Genomic DNA, 17572 nt, shown 5'->3' with positions numbered 1-17572 from the left:
TTGGATAAGGATGAGCACATTTATTTTTATAATAAAAAATCACCAAGTGATGTGATAGTGTTATTTTAATATTTATTATTTAATAGTTATACTTTATTTGAAAATATTTAAGAGTGAAAAAGGATAAGTTTATACAATATGTTGTATTTAATATAATAATAAAAAATATTAAAAATATCTTTAAATTTGACGTGAATTATTAGTTTAATCTTTGAAGTATTAATAGCCTTAATATTTGTTTTTACTTGATTAACTGAATTTCAATAAACTTGATCTTACAATATGAGTGAAATATACATCTAAATTCTCATCAAATTTACGAAGATTGTCAACACATATGTCAACTTTTTATTAAGATTTCCATGCTCTTATAAAGATATGTCTAAGTTTAGTTATTCAAATAAAAAATATTTTTAAAAAAACTATCAATAATTAAGAAACTAAGTACATAATTTGCGTTACTCTCATATCAAATCATCTTGAACTTGAGAGCAAAACTTAAGTTAACATTTTAATTATATGGATGTTTAAATACCTTTAATAATACTAAAAATATTCCCTTTATTTAATAATAGTTATTCACTTTTGATTTTACACACTTTTTAAAAGATTATAAATAAAAGACTAATTGTATTATATCATTCTTTAAATATAATATATATAATATTTTAAAAAATATAATAGGAATAACTATATATAATTAATGATAAGGATAAATTAAAAATTGAGTATAAAATTATCTTGTAAAGTAAAAAAGTATTATAAAACAATACCAAAATAGTATAGTAAAAAACTATTATTGGACGAGCTACAATTTGCAGTGGCAGAATACGTGACGCAAGAAAACAAAAGAAAGGAAAACGATGAATTGAAGCAATCGAGGGGGCTGGTGCAGAACACAATTCAAGATATACACGTATACTGAGAGGGTTCATATTTGTACTTGGTTCAGTATTGGATTCTTATTGATTTGGTCTTTTGCATTTCTGGGTTTATAATTTGAGCTTGTGTGTGAATTCATTGAAGAGAGGGGGTAATTTGTTTCTGAATTCTGGTTAACAATGGCGATGAAGAGACCTTTACAGTGTATGTTGAGAAGAAATTGCATGGGACCAAGTTTTAGTGCTCTTCCTGAAGGCAACCCATCTTCCCCTTCTCAAAACCTCATCAACCTCGAGTCCGAGTGCAGTGCCCACAAGTAAGTCATTTGTCCTTTTTCCTTATCTTGGTCACTATTGATTTTTTTCTTTAACTTCCAAATCCGTTTTCTGTAAGAGTGTGTTCTTTTACTTTCTTAAACCGCCAGGTCAAATCCCAACAAACAAATTGAAACTGATTTAGGTGATTGAAATGAAAGTATGCTTGACATCATCCGTTAGTCTCTGCTTGCCATCCTATTGGAGTTAGCTTTTGTTTTAAGGTTCTTAAGCATAGTTTGAGCTAAAATTTTGATTATGGCTTGTGTATTTTCTAGAGAAGCCAATTTACTGGGTTGTGCATAAATTGCTTATATGTATTTACTGAATTTCTTAACACAAATGAGTTTGGGCCAAAAACTTCCGGAACAGGTTAACGGAACTGTAGCTCTGTCACTCTTCTTAAGAGTTGATTTTGGTGTTTGTCCCTGTTTAACAACTCGTAGAGTGTGTTTTAGTTGGGATAGGGAAGTTATTTAATGTTAATTTGTCATTGTTGTTCCCTTCTGCATCTTGCATATATTGTTATAGGTGCTTCACATTCCTAATGCATCAATTGTGTATGTCCTGTAATTCTGAGCTTAGTCTAATGTACGGCACAGTCGTCAGTCAATAGGTACTCCCAAGTCCTTGAAGTGCTACTTACCATGGATAGGTATAGTAGAAGTTGCCAAACTGCAAGTACTAATGCAAGCTAGTAGATCAGTAGTCATTTAGTTGAACTTTAAGGCATTTAATTCACAGGCACAAAGAATTAATTATCTTAATCCTAGTGTGCTTCAGTGCACTTCTACATTGACCAACATGCCGCCGGAGTGAGTATCATTAGGAGTGGGCTATTCATAAAGAAGAAGAATGAAGTATAGCAATGCTTCTTGGACTGAGTTCTTAGTTCTGTGAAGCTAAGGCCTTGTTGAATTGTGAGATTTCACAAAATCTTAATGACTTGGATCTTGTAACTGGAGATGAGAAAGATTTCGAGTGATCCCATCCGGTCCATCACCTCTCTATTCAGGGATAGGGAAATTAGGACACCAAGGGGTTGACAATATATAAGTGGTTTGTTCTTATTACGCGGTCATACTGCTGCTGATATTTTCAATGAGATTTATTATAGGAGGCTATCTGCTGTATTGAAAAGCAAAAAAGTAAGATGCATTAACTTTGTGGTCAACTGCTCGTGCTTTTAGTGGGAGAAGGATGTCCTATTAATTGTGCACTTAATGAGTGATCATATCTCAGATTTCTTGCTCCTTTCTTGCAAATGGCTTTTCCATCTAGGAGTGCTTCCATGACTAGAACTTAGTCAAACGGATCCTTGTAAGAAAGTTGAACTATGGGAAATGTCTGCTTTGTCTCATGCAATATTTGGATGTAGGATTCATGTGGCTTCCGAACCACTTATCTTTTGGATCGACTCATTTATGAGTTCTGATGTAGCAGGTACAAATGTTTGCTTTTGTTAGGATCAGGAATTTGGGTAGTGTGTACTTAAATAAGTAAGTCAATAATGACGGTAACTAATGCAAATAAAAGAGGTGCACAATTTATGCGGTTTGGTCGATAAGAAACCCATGTCCATGGTGGAGAGGACTTATTCACTATATCATCACGTATACAAACGAGCAAACTAGGGATGGTTAGAATACTTGTAAAAAATCTAGAATATATGTAAATATAGTAGGTAGCTTAATTTACTCATATTGTAATTAGGTATTGATTTCCTTTCTTTTTAGGACATGCAAACATTGTTATTTAAACCTCAATAGCTTGAGGGAATGATCAAATTGAGTGCCTCTCATTTTCTCTTCCGTTCACATGGTATCAGAGCCCCGTAAAGGCCAACAACATAGAGGAAAAGAAAATTTCGGAATTGAAGATTTTTTTCGGCAAACTCACGTTTGTTTAAAGAGAATCTCGTATCCATAAGTGTTGCAATCAAACCAACACCCACCATGAGAATCGGACTCCGGTGAGAGCTAATCCGGCCATCTCTGTCGCAGTGTTGTCAAAGGAGTGCTTAAGCCTTGAAGTGAGGCTCAAAACATATTGAGCGTCTTTCCTTCCTTAATGTGTGCTTTAGTGTTGTCATCAAGGTTCTAAGACATACTTTTCCTTGCCAACGAGCCTCTTCTCAAGAGGCGACTTTTAACAATTGATATTTTACTTTATCATAATTTCTTCTCAAATTCTTTGTTCATATATTTGTCATTCATGTTTATAATTATTAGTCTTGGACTAAATTATACATTTGTATTTTTCTCCCTTTGCACCTCTTTTATTAAAGCTCACGCTCTATTTTCGCTTAAAGCCCGAACGAACCTTAGATCTTTTTTGCCCTTTTTGCTTTTGATAACACTACTCCGTCTACATCTAACGCCCCACACGCTGGTAAGATCAGGGCAGAATTCGATGAGATTTGTCTGCACATTGGTGCGTGAGCACAATTTAGGCCACTTTCTGGTTAGACTCTTTTTCTAGATATGATTACCTGTTTTTTCCGACACTATGCATTCAAATTTCACCTAGTTTCAATCACTTTCTGGCAATCAAATCTATTGATTTTTTGCGGAGACTACCTAGTTTTTGTAGTTTTCGGTGATTTTTTGATGATTTTTTATCCAGTAGGGTCGCCTAGTGATTCCGAGCGGATATATACTTGCTATACTATTTTCCAACCACCTTCGGTGAGGGAAGTCTATTTTTCGGCAATTGCTTTAAGAAAAATGTCACTCGGTTAAGATATATGTGGTTCTAAACATATGGTTTCCAGCATCCCAAATCACTCGATCACCACATAACCCTTGATAGGTAGTGCAAACTACTTATCTTGGTCTTCCTCTGTTCAGATATGGTGCAAGGGACAATGTGTCCAGGTAACTTGGTTAAGCAGGCTAAAGACATTGATGAAAAAGATAAGGGCGAATGGGGGAAGGTTGATTGGAAATCTAGAGATTCGAAATCAATGTCGTTGTCCCGACCATTCCAAATTTTCTTCTTAATTTGAGATGAAGCTCGTGGGCTGTAAACAAATGACATCTCTCGCTTTTATAATGTAATTTCTTGGTTGAGTAACCTTAAAACATGATTCAGATATGTCTACTAATCTTGGATAGGATTAGGTAGTTATACAAGAATTTAATGAGCTAATGCCCACTAATGAAGTGTTTAAAACAATTGAAGCCACGTGAGAAGGTGTTTTTTAGTTGTTACACTTGTTGGATTTCCATTTAATCTTGACTCCATACGAGATCTAATTTTGGCTAGCGCCACAAATCATGTTGTGGATGACTTGTTTGCTCGATTTCCATGTCTGATTGCACCACCTTTGTTGTCTAGTCATTTGGTAACACCTGCAGACTTTTCTGTTCTAGCATCTCAGCCTGAAAATCGACCTGGAGCTTGATCTGGGAAACATCAATGTGGTGTAGCCATTGTAACAAATTGATATGTCCGTGATGTGTACTACTCTCTACATGGTAAATTAAAGAACACTCATGTTGTAAAGTTACCTATTTCAATAAAAAGAGAAAAGAATACTCGTTGTTGCTTAGTCTGAATCCACTTGTAATCCAATCAATCCACTTTTCTCTTATCTAAGGTAGAATACGATGACTTTCGGTGGTATCAAGTGAGTAGCGAGTAAGTATATATCTCCATTAATAGATTTCGTTGCTCAAACCTGTAATCTTGCTGCTTGTATCTCACAGTCCATCACACTTGGTCAATGGGCCATGTATTCAGGCACTTCTGAATACATTTCTAGTAACAAATCGTTATTGTCTAATATTATTTATCCTCGGTCCGTCCCTACTGTTACATTAGCTAATGATTCGTAGACCATGACAAATAGAGCCAGTCAAGCCAATCGCTTACCTTCCTTGGCTCTGAATAATATTCTTTTTGTCCCCAGTTGTCCCTTTAGCCTTATGTCAATCTGTCATTTGGCTAAAGCCTTAAATTGTTGTCTCATTCTTTAGTGACTTCTTTATTGTACATGACCTTAGTACATAAAGGATGATTGGCTAAGGACGTGAATCTGATGGACTTTATTATCTTAACCCTCCCAGACCCACTACAATATGTTTGGTATCTGGTTCTCCAGATTTGATCCACAAACAATTGAGACATCATAGTTTATCCGAACATCAAAAGATGGGGTACTGAGCTTGTTAAAATTGTCTAAATTAGACTGTGAGTTGTGTCAATTGGGAAGCACACCCAAACTAATTTTCCATGTAGTCTCAAGAGTCGTGCATAGTCTTTTCTTCATTTAGTTCATTTTTATATTTTGGGGTCCTAGTAGAGTTAGTTCCACATTGGGTTTTAAGTATTTTGTTAGTTTCGTTGATGGTTACTGCAAGTGTACTTAGATTTTCTTAATGAAAGATCGTTATGAATTTTTCATCATACTTATACTTTTTTGTGTGGAAATATAAGATCAATTAGGTGTTTCTAGTTGCACTTTTCGCAATGATAATGCACGTGAATGTTTATCATCTCAAATTCAACAATTTATGTCTTCCCATGGTATTCTTCTCCGTTGGGCATCTTGTCCTTACATTGCAGAATAAAATGGGGTCGCAAAAAGGAAAAATAGGTGTATTGTTGAGACTGCATGTACCTACTCATACAAGTAAATGTTCCATTGCGTTTTTTGGGATGTAGTACTTGCATTGTGTTATCTGATTAACTCTATGCCTTATTCAAAATTAGATTCCACACTCTATTTTGTTTTCTTAATTGACCTTGTTTTCTCTTCCACCACGTGTCGTTGAGAGGACATACTTTGTCCATATCCTCACCCCAGGATAACACAAATTGGCTCCTCGTGCTCTTAAGTGTGTCTTTCTCGGTTATTCAAGGTTACAAAAGGGATTCGATAGTTCTCACCTGACCTCCAATGATACCTTATGTTAGTTGATGTTACTTTCTTTGAAGGTCAGACATACTTCACATTTTGTTTTGCTGAACATCTGGGCATTTTTGAGATTCTACTAGTTCCATTTTTTGGGGATTCTCTCATAGTTGATCCTTCCACCCTTCCCCTTCACCTTCTACAATTCCATCTTTTTCAACTCCACCTCCACCACTAATCGACTTATCATCATCATCCATGCTCCTTGTTTGGTCCAGATGAGCAGTCATTACCTACTGGTTGCGGATTTGTCTACACAAAGTTCTTTCATTGCCACCGGAAAATGTATTTGTTTTATTCATAATCCTCTACCTAAATATACTTGTTTGAGCTATCATCATTTGTCACTAGCCCATACTGCCTTTGCTTCATCACTATTATCTGTTTTCATCCCTAAGACTACACTTGAAACTCTTTCTCATCAAGCTATGATTGAGGAGGTGTCTGCCTTACACTCCAGTGGTACTTGGGAGCTCGTTCCTCTATCATCTGTTTCCATTCCTAAGGTGAAGCTCTTTGTCATCTAAGCTGGCAACAAGCTATGATTGGGGATATGTTTGCTTTACACTCTAGTGGTACTTGAGAGCTTGTTCCTTTAACTCCAGTTGATTGTCGTTGGGTATATACCGTGAAGGTTGGCCCCGACGGACAAATTTTGACTGTCGAAAGGCTTGTCTGTGGCTAAGATTGCTTCAGTCCATAACTTCTTATCCATGGTTGTTGTTCGCCATTGGCCTCTTTACCAATTGGATATAAAAAATGTTTTTCTTCATGAGGATCTTGAAGAAGAGGCATATATGGAGCAACTGTGTAGTTTTGTTGCTCAGGAGGTGTGTAGACTATGATTAGCACTTTATGGAAGTAGCACAAGTTTTGCAGCTAATATTTGAAAAAATATTCTTTCTTGTGAATGTTTTCTAATGTGACAGCTCAAGCATGTTAATTCTTTTGTTATTTAATGAAAAAAATAGAACTTATATGGGTGGTATAGCGTTGGAAATACTGATTCTTTTGACTGAATTGCAGTTACCATCCGATTCCTATCGTTTTTTCTAAAGCTAAGGGTTCATCTGTCTGGGATCCAGAAGGGAAAAAATATCTTGATTTCCTCTCAGCTTATTCTGCTGTCAATCAGGTAAAAAGAGAGAAGAACAATTATTGGAACACCTTGGTATTTGTTTTTGACTATTTCCTAAAGTAGGTAGAGTCAACTTTGTACTATTCTTTATCGGTCTTCTAGCATACACTTGCACAACTCCCATAGATCCTGTTATTCATTCGAAAAGTTGAAGGGAAGTGTAGTGTCCATTCTTCCAATGCTATGTCACCAGGATGTACATTTTATACACTCACTACTTTGTAGGATGTGCAGTTCAGGGCTCTTGGTTTCATTTATCTGCTTTGTTAGGTTTCATATTACCAACCAGGATGTACATTTTATATACTCACGACAGTATAGGACATGCAGTTCAGGGCACTTGGTTTTATTTATCCGCTTTGTCAGGTTCATATTACCAACCAAGATGTACATTTTATGTCCTCACGATAGTGTAGGAATGCTCTTCGGGACTCTTAGTTTCATGTATCCACTTTGTTAGGTTCACATTACCAATGATTTACTCCACCTAATAAATTTGACATTATTGTCTTGGCACAGAGATAAAGCAGTCAACTTGTCTTACTAAAAGAAACTAGTAAAGTAGTTGGTAACATTTACACTTTATCAGGTTCATTTGTCGTTAACTAATACCTTTCTCAAATTGTTGTAACCACACAAATAGGGTACTAAATGTAAGGTTTTCAAAAATCAGGCTTCAGAGCTTCCAGAATTTCATAAGCGTGTCTAACATTCATATTTCTCTGTATGCACCAGAAAAATAAATGCTCAAAGAACTATAATTTACCCTATACACAAGGCACTAGCTTGTACTTCAAGACACCTCCTGTATATCTCTTTCTACTTTTCCATATCATGCAAATGAGGCAATTGTACTGCATTTTCCTGAATGCCTTTGGGTCTCTACAGACCCTCCACATGTAAGCATTAATGGACTTCTCTAGACATCACTCTTTGCATTTCAAAAGCTTCCATAGACATTTTCTACATCTCCATAGCTGTATCACAATGGAAAAGTAGGTTTACGGTTGTTTCCTACGTTCTTGCACACATTTGACAGAAGTAATGAAGTGATCATCCTCTTTAGATTATCTAAAGAAAGCTACCTTTGGTGATACTCATTTTCCACACCCCTTTCATCTAAGCACAGAGGTTGAAAATGCAATTTGACTTGATCTAATATTTGTTAATTGTTATAGTATCAAAATGTTACTTTGATAAAGTATTCATTACACGATGGTTTAGTTTTCAATTACTAAATGGATTTATATTCTTGAAACATTGCAGAAGTGGAGGATTATATTTTGACAAGTGTATGAAATATTTTCAGGTCACAGATTAAAATAGAGAAGTACTATGTAAGATTTTCATACTGAATTAAAGTTCAATTTTATTTTCAGGGACATTGTCATCCAAAGATCATGAAAGTATTAGCAGAACAGGCTCAAATGCTCACTCTCAGTTCTCGTGCCTTCTATAACAATAGGTTTCCAGTATTTGCAGAACGTATAACCAGCATGTTTGGATATGATATGCTGCTACCTATGAACACTGGTGCAGAAGGGGTAGAAACAGCCCTTAAGCTGGCAAGGAAATGGGGTTACATGAAGAAGAGAATACCGAAAAATGAGGTAAAGAAAATATACCTTACTACTTTCTTTTTGAGAGGAAAATATACCTTACTACTTCATGCATTCGGTTTTTGTCAGGAAGTCAAACTTTAACAGTTTTCCTAATTACATGGGTAGCAAATTAAGTTAGAGATAGATCTCTTAAAATACATATGTGAAAAACAATTTCCTTTCCCCTATTAAGTTATTCGGAGTCTTACAAAAGTTTCTGGTTGTGATGTAAATGTTACGAAAAGTTGAATCCTGAACCTGCTGCATCCAGTTTTGTGTGTGTATTCCTACTTTGAAATTCAAGTCAACTCTAAGTTTCCAGTCATACATAATTGAACTCCACCTCAAAGTTTCCTAACGACACCATGAAAGGCCATATCCTCTTTACTAAGATTGACCTGGATGTCTGTCTAGACTTTTCTGATATATTATTTTTGTCATTTGCAGGCTCTCATTGTCTCATGCTGTGGCTGCTTCCATGGTCGGACGTTGGCTGCAATCTCCATGAGTTGTGACAATGAAGCTACTCGTGGTTTTTGGCCCCTATTACCTGGGCAACTTAAAGTCGATTTTGGAGATTCTGTTACCCTTGAAAAATTATTCAAAGGTACGTAAAGGTGATGGATCTATCTTGGCAAAGTAATGGTAGTCAAATACATTCTTCCTAATTGCAGACATAGTAGTTGAAGCTCATTATTTTTCACTATTTTATGGTTTTCAGAAAAAGGAGATCAGATAGCTGGCTTTTTGTTTGAACCAATTCAAGGAGAGGCTGGGGTATGTGTATTCTTCAACCGAAATGACCATATAGAAATATATAGTGTGTCTATGATCATATCTAATATGTTATAACTAGAAATTTACAAATATTTGCTTGGAGTGTGAGCTACCGACCTCAGCCTGGTATTTTCAGTCTTTTCCATGGCCATTTATTTTTAATGTTTTGCTCATACCACCTGGAAAGGGCAGTGCATGCAGGAAGATATTGTCACTGAGGTTATTGTCACTTGTCCGGATGGAAAAATTATCTGTGCTTATTATGTTACCACACAATATTTTCCTTCCTCTGCAGGTTATAATTCCCCCGGAAGGTTACCTGAAGGCTGTTAGAAATCTTTGCTCAAAGTACAATATTTTGATGATTGCTGATGAAATACAAAGTGGCTTGGCACGCTCTGGTCGATTGCTGGCTTGTGATTGGGAAGAAGTTCGTCCAGATGTTGTTGTAAGATAGTTATTAGTTCTTATAAGAAGACAATTAAATTTGTTTGAACATATGGTACTCGCTTGTGTCTTTGTGGTCATGCTCCTAAATTTTAAAAATATGCTGTGCAGATATTGGGAAAAGCATTAGGTGGTGGAGTCTTGCCTGTGAGTGCTGTGCTTGCAGATAAAGATGTTATGCTTTGCATTCAGGCTGGAGAGCATGGAAGGTTGCAAATTGCTAAATGAGAAGTTCTTGTAACTGTTTGTTAATTTATTTGACTTGCAGTTGATTTTAGATAGAGTTTGTTGCTTTGGAAAGAGCAAGTTATGGGTTCCATATTTCTCAAATTATTTGACTTACACAGTGTTTTTTTTTTGTATATATAAATGATGCCTTGCATGTTGCTCAAAAATTAATAAAATGATGGTGTGCATGTTAATGGATAAAAATTCTTTAAAATCAACACTTTATGGTGCTTTAATGGTTTGTAAAGGGGATAAAAGAATGGAAAAGATACTAGAACCTGAAGGAGTAGGATTAGTGATAGTTTAGTCAAGGATCAAGGCTATCAGGGTAACAATTGCTTGTAATTCTTCTTCATTGTAGAACATGACAAAGATTTTATTCTAATTCTTTTCAGTATTGATGTCCAGTTTCTTTCCTATATAGTTATACTAGTAATCATAGCTAGTCAAAACACCAGCTAGCAATGTGGACTACCAGCTTTGACCTTCCAATGGCTCCGATTTTGAGGTGAAAAGATTTTACAAACTAAAACCATATTATGTTCCGGCTCTACTATTCAGTAGATGTATTTGAAGAAAAAGTATGTTAAATTTGAACTCCTGCTCTGTGTGAGGTAAACCCTAGTAATTTTAAGTTGATTTGAATTGGGCTTATAACAGAGGTTTTGAACTTGCTATACCCCTACCACAGTTCACTGCAGCCACGACTATGTGTGTGTTTTCTATTTCTTTACATTGATTTGTCTCTGTTTCATGATACGTATCTTTTTTCTTTTCAAACACATTAGCACTTTTGGGGGGAATCCATTGGCCAGTGCAGTTGCAATTGCATCTTTAGATGTGATTAGAGATGAAGGACTTGCAGAGAGGTATCAAATTCCTTGCTTCACACCAGATGTTTTGTTGCATATATTGTACACTGATCTGCCCCTGCCCATAGGGTAGGATGTTGTGGGGAAGGGTAGGGATGTTTCAGAAATCACATCAAACTTAAGATATTTAACATGAAATGCTCACCATACGGGGAATAATTCCTCTGCTCATAAGTGGGCTACACTTATATTTCTGGGCTACATTGATAGTAGTTTTGTGGTCTTTTCATAAATCTCTTATATATTAATCACCTGTTAGATCCTGCATTCACATTTCTTGATAATGAGCAACTTTTGATATCACAATCTGTACAAATGGTATCTTTGATAATAGATCTGCTCAAATGGGAGAACAACTTAGACATCAGCTGATAAAGATTCAGCGGCAATTTCCTCATTTCATAAAGGAAGTTCGAGGGAAAGGCCTATTCAATGCTGTGGAGCTTAATAGCAAATCCTTATTACCTGCGACAGCTTATGATATATGTATGAAACTGAAGGAGAGAGGCATTCTTGCTAAGCCAACTCATGATTCTATAATACGCTTGACGCCCCCGCTGTCAATGAGGTATGCCTTTTTTTCTTAAATCTTATAGTTGCTTAATTTTACCCCTTTTTACTGGAGATCTGAATACCATTTCTTGTGAGAAGATGAACCTAGCTAGTGATCATCTGAGAATCAGTAGAATAATTAATTCTCTCTTTCCTTTTCTTTTTACGGTAGGAGAATGATTCCGGCTATAACTTGTAGACAAATTTTCTTCACCTTCAATATTCCCGCTTTAATTATCTTTTATAGTGTCTCTACATAGTTAATCATTCTTTTCACCATTCCTTTTAGTTGGAGGAGAAGGTAGAAATTTCTCTCAATTTCACTGAGTTAGCAACTGTAAAGATATGACACCTGGGCCTAACTCTACCCCAAAAGTTAGCTCATGAGGGGAGGATTGCCCAAGTCCATATAAAAAGACCACCAGTCCATTCCCCAACCAATGCGGGACTTTAACCCACTCTAACACCCCCCCTCATGCCCAAGCTCAACTGGAGTGTGGACCGAAAGCCCAAACGAGGATAGACCTGGCTCTGATACCATGTAAAGATTGGGCCTAACTCAACCCCAAAAGCTAGATCATGAGGGGAGGATTGTCCAAGTCCATATAAAGAGACTACCAGTCCATTCCCAACCAATGCTTTTACCCATTCTAACAGCTACATTATATGGAAGTAGCTCCTAACTCTTTCTAATGTCCTTGCGGGTGTTTGTAGAACATTGTGCTATTGGCTTGCTAAAAGTGAAAATTCATATCCTTCTAAAACTTAAATATATGAAATTTTTTATCAGCTGGAAGAGCATGAGAAATTTTTAGGACCATGTAGCTATGGCAATTATAAGAGTTATCATTCGTATGATTAGACTTTCTTTCTGCACTTGTATCATAGAATATGTTAATTTCCCTGTCGTTTTTCTTTCTTTTCCAGGATAATCGTATCCTTCCTTTTCAATTGAAAGTAATGTAAAATCGTTAATGTTTCTTGAAATAAAATCAAATTGCAACTTTCAACCCCTAATAGAACTCGGCATTCTACTTGAAATTATGAAATGCAAATACTTCTCAATGTCAACTTATTTGTACTCTTTTTCTTGGCCAAAATTTTTTCCCAATAGATTTTCCTGGCAAAATTTTAAACAATGCGGCAAGCAATGCGTATTACAAGATATGTATATTTTGTTTTCCTTCACTAAGATTTTTCCTAGTAAGGTTTTAACGAGGCACATTATCTATGGACATCCAAGGGGAGTGTTATGAAACATTCACTGATTTCTCAATTTTGTGGTCCACCATGATGGAAATATTTATATTTGACAATTGATTTTCCATTATTAGTTGTTATGGAAGTTTGTTGTTGATTTTGCATTAGTGGTAAAACTTGACACAAGAACTCAAATTATTCATTTAGAAAGTTTTTGCAATTGTTTCCCCAACAAAATCCATCTCATACAACCCAAATCCTATATCTAATGATTAGTGGTCTTCTCATTTTAGTGTGGAAGTTGTAATCAGTGTTGTTAGGCACGGTTAAAGCATGCTTAATCCCTAAAGGGAGGATCAAAACGTGTTGAGCGCTTCACCTTGTTTAATATGCGCTTCAGTATCGTCATCAAGGTTCTAAGGCACACTTTCCCTTGCCAATGTGCCTCTTCTAAAGAACCGATACTAAACATTTGATATTTCACTTTATCGTAAAAAAAATTCAATTTCTTTATTCATATATTTGTCATTCATGCTTATACTTGTTAGTAGTTGTTTGGCCATGCGATACCATATCACGATATGGAATCGTGAGATGGAACGCTAATTTCATATTCTCCAAAAACCATGATATGGGAATTCTATATCATATTTAATACAAAAATTGATCCACAAGTTTATATTTTGTTAAAACAACCCCACATTTACATCTACTAACCATTTATTTCATATATAAATAAAATTTATAATCACATCATTACTTTTTGAAATTTATTATTCTCACTGACATAAAATATATTATTCTCACCAACATATAGTCACTTTAACTCACACCAACCAATTGTTGAGTAATAAATTTGGTCTCTTCATTTACTCAAACACCTAATTTATTACTTATACCGTTTTGTATTTATTACAACTCAAAGTAACAATGCTGATTCGTCTTCTCAGTCACATGATCGAGAAATGCAAGTTCAACGTGAGAAAATTGTTCGTACTATGTGGGAGGATAATATTAAAGACTAGTACACTACAATTTATGTTCAATTTTTTTAATTGAATTATAGTTTGATGAATTAAAGTTAGATGAAACTGTTACTTAAGTGGAGAACAAATAGCTTTGTAATAATTTATTATGCGATTTTATAATTTTTTGTTTATTTGGTAAGCGTAAGATTGAATAAACAATTGAGGCTATTTTAATAGTTTTACATATACAACACAAAAATTTCATATCACATGTCCAAACAAAACTTCAATTTCATCTCATAATTTCATATTATGATATCACATCATGATTCCATATCATGATACCATATTGCATAACCAAACCGGCCCTTAGTCTTGGACTAAACAAAAATGACTGTATTTTTTCTCCCTTTGTGCCTTTTTTTTCCTCGTTAAAGCCCACACTCTATTTGCGCTTAAATCCCCAACGAATCATAGAGTTTTTTTTTGTGCTTTTTTCTTTTAATAACACTGGTTGTAATTAATAATTTTACTCTCCACATTTGGAAAATTTTGAAGTATTATAGTCTGTGAAGGTTTTTTATGGAGGTGGTACGACAAGATGGTGGTAGTTATGTGGTTTTTCACTCATTTGGAATATTTTGAAATATTCTGTTTTAATAAGGTAGTTACAAGATGATGTGATTACACTAGTAATGGAGGGAAACTACACTATGTATGCTTTTTCAGGTAAGTAAAAATAGAATTATGTAACTATGAGGCCACAAAATATGTTCGGATGTACTGCAGAGTCATGTAGTAGTTGCTCCTATTGTTGTCAAGTTCATGATATTTGCTCCCAATTCAGTTGAGATATGCTGTTTTAGTTTCACCCCTTAATGGAACGTCACAGCTGTACATAACAGCAGTACTAATCACTCGTTGCTCCTCTCACAACTTTCTGCATGATGTAGCCTTTTTTTTATTCTCGTTAGTGGTTGTTGCAAATGGATTGTCATATCTGTACTGTTGTAAGAAGATTTTATACCGTAAGTTTCAAAATGTTACTCTTTATGCCTTTTCTATGTAGAGAACCCAGAAGTTCATTGGATTTTCTACTATACAAATTCAAATTCAGACATCTATGAAGCTATCCCCATCACTTAGTGAACAGGAAATCACTAGGCAAATGTTCCCCATTTGAAAATTATTATCATCCACTTGGCATTTATTAATTTTTTTGTCTAGATTTAATGCATCTTTATTGCCAAACTCTCAACACTTACTAATATGTGTTACACGTTCGTGCCTTTCTGAATCTCTTCTTATATGACTTAGTTTTAGGATCTCTATCTAACTTAGCTTACTTGCTGTTTTTGATGCCACTGAAGTGCTGTTGTGTGTTTTAATTGGTTTCAAATTTTAAATTGCCTCGAAGAGCATAGCAAGGCAAGCCATTGTGGAAAAATGATCAAGAAACATAGAGAAGCAATACATTTGTAACCATTTGTTTTGTCTTGGCACTGCAATCTTTTACTGTGGTCGAGGAACCACAAGTTCAACGTCATCACTTCTTTTCCATTTCAGTCTATCTCACTATTTTACCCCTCATTCAATTCCCAAATATCTTCAAATAGCTGGTCCTCTTTTCTATGGATAGGGTAAGGAGAACATCTAAATAGACAAGGGGATATTCCTATAGGAAGATAGCAAGTAGGCTCGGTTCATTAAGTCAATCTTAAGATGTAAATCTTAGAGTTTTTGTGCTTACTACAACCTGATATATGTGTGACTCAATTCTGTTTTTGCTGTGTTCACAGTTTGGAGGAGCTTCAGGAAGGCTCTAATGCCCTGCATGATGTTTTAGTACATGATCTACCAAAGATGCAGAAAGAGAAGCCAGCAAGAGTCTCCCATGCTACCTCCAATGTATGTGACCGGTGTGGCCGTGACTTATATGGCTCTTCATAAGATATTTAAATTAGAGGTAGCTTCCATAGATAGCAGTACGCCCTGCCTTCTTTTTCCACACTATTCGTTTCTTATCAATCCATATACTCATCTTTACGACATCGTAGGAAGTGTCATTGCAATACTACAGATATCTGATTTATGATAGAAATCAGAACCGAACTAATATATGTGAGTTCTTGGATACCAAGAAATGCAAATAAAGTTGTCTCTTCTTTGAGTACCTTGTCATCTTAGCTCTTATGTATATGCTAATCAAAGCTTACTGCGATAACTGTTATAGTATGAAGTTGTAAAACACATAAGTTGATATTACCTTTTTTTACTCTCTCTCTCTCTGTATATAAAGTAGTGTTTGGATATACAATATTAATTTAATTAACTTAATTAATTTTAGACCTTTCAATAACTTAGTTTATATGAGCCCAACATTGTCTATGGTTGCAAATATTATCGGTCTTAGTTTATTTGTTTTGTCAAGAAATTGTAGCCTACTTTTGTTTACTGATACATACATATTTTAAAAAATTATTGTCGAATGAAAATAGTGTTTATAGAAATTTTATGAAAATGCGGATTCTTAAATACGAACCACTTATTTGTCGTATAAGGAATATGTTTACTTCAAATTTTATAATTTTTTATTAGTTGTGACAATTGATCATTGTTAGTATCTTCTTATGTATCTGCCTATTATACCCCAAATACTGAAATATATTCTATTGACATTTTTAATTTTCATATGTGTGCAGACTGATCTTTTGTTTGCGTACTCATTAATCTTAGCCTAATCATTAATATATATTTTCCACATATTAGTTTGTACGTGTAATAACCCTAAAAGTTATTTTTGGAAATTTTCATAAAATGACCGTTTTACCCCTCCCGATAGTTGCCCCGAGTCTTAATTGTTGTATTTTTGAAGTTGGTTTGGAGGAAAATTGATGAAAAGTTGAGTTTTTGGAAAGTTGAGTTTTTAAGAGTTAAAGTTTGGTTAAAAGTGCTATTTCGAGTCATTTGGAGTTTCGAGACTCGAATCGGATTTTCGTCGATTCCAGCAGTTTTAGAATGTCGAAATGGGTCTATAAGAATTTACGGAGTCGAATTTGGAGTTAAAACGAAGATTTGAGGTTCTAAGTTGCTAAAATTGTGAAATTTTGATCAAGAGTTGATTTTGGTCAACAAACGAGGCTCCGGTGCTCGAAATGGGATTCCGAGGGCACCGTTGGATTCAGGGGGTGATTCTAAGTCTAAAATGAGTCTTGGTTGAATTTTTAGAGGTCCCGAGTGTGTTTCGAGTTTTTGAGCCTAAAGTAGTTTCTTGACGCCTTATCGGATACTGGGTCAAGGAGACCTCGAATTCAAATTCCAACGATTTCATTGAGTCCGAAATGTCATTTTCAAGCTAGTAGCATATTTGGTTTGTGTTCGGGAAGTGCCAAATGAGTTTTGGGTGAGCTTTTAAGCTTCTTGGATGCTTTGACACTATTTCAGCAAATTGTGGCAACTAAAGGGTTCATTATTAGTTTTGAAGGTCGAAAAATTATTCCGAAGGTTCTGAAATTTTGAGCATGAATTATAGGACTTATCTGCAAATTTTGGTGCATTTTCGCTAACCCGAGATTGGACTTTTATCGCAAATAAGAAATAATTGTTTACCGAGTAGAAATGATATTTGACTGGGCAAACGAGCATGAAATTGAGCTCCGATTGAACGAGCAGGTC

At 35.2% G+C, this 17572-nt stretch overlaps 1 protein-coding gene across 2 annotated transcripts; it reads left to right on the top strand.

Annotated features, from left to right (window-relative positions):
- Positions 1-862: 862 nt before the first annotated feature.
- LOC125842472 (ornithine aminotransferase, mitochondrial-like) lies at positions 863-16067 on the top strand. 2 transcript variants are annotated; one of them, XM_049521772.1, is made up of 10 exons: positions 863-1198; positions 7141-7249; positions 8632-8862; positions 9301-9460; positions 9575-9630; positions 9926-10078; positions 10189-10286; positions 11094-11174; positions 11512-11745; positions 15697-16067. In XM_049521772.1, the coding sequence occupies exons 1-10, from the start codon at positions 1062-1064 to the stop codon at positions 15845-15847; spliced, it is 1410 nt and encodes a 469-aa protein (XP_049377729.1). In that variant the 5' UTR covers positions 863-1061; the 3' UTR covers positions 15848-16067. The 2 variants fall into 2 exon arrangements, with proteins under 2 accessions (XP_049377729.1, XP_049377730.1); XM_049521773.1 differs by lacking the exon at positions 7141-7249.
- The last annotated feature ends 1505 nt before the right edge of the window (positions 16068-17572 follow it).

The sequence above is a fragment of the Solanum stenotomum genome, chromosome 10 (assembly GCF_019186545.1).
Source record: "Solanum stenotomum isolate F172 chromosome 10, ASM1918654v1, whole genome shotgun sequence".
NCBI classification, from domain to species: Eukaryota; Viridiplantae; Streptophyta; class Magnoliopsida; order Solanales; family Solanaceae; genus Solanum; species Solanum stenotomum.
The sequence above is the reverse complement of the archived record's forward strand: the minus strand, read 5'-3'. Positions and strand labels throughout refer to the sequence as shown.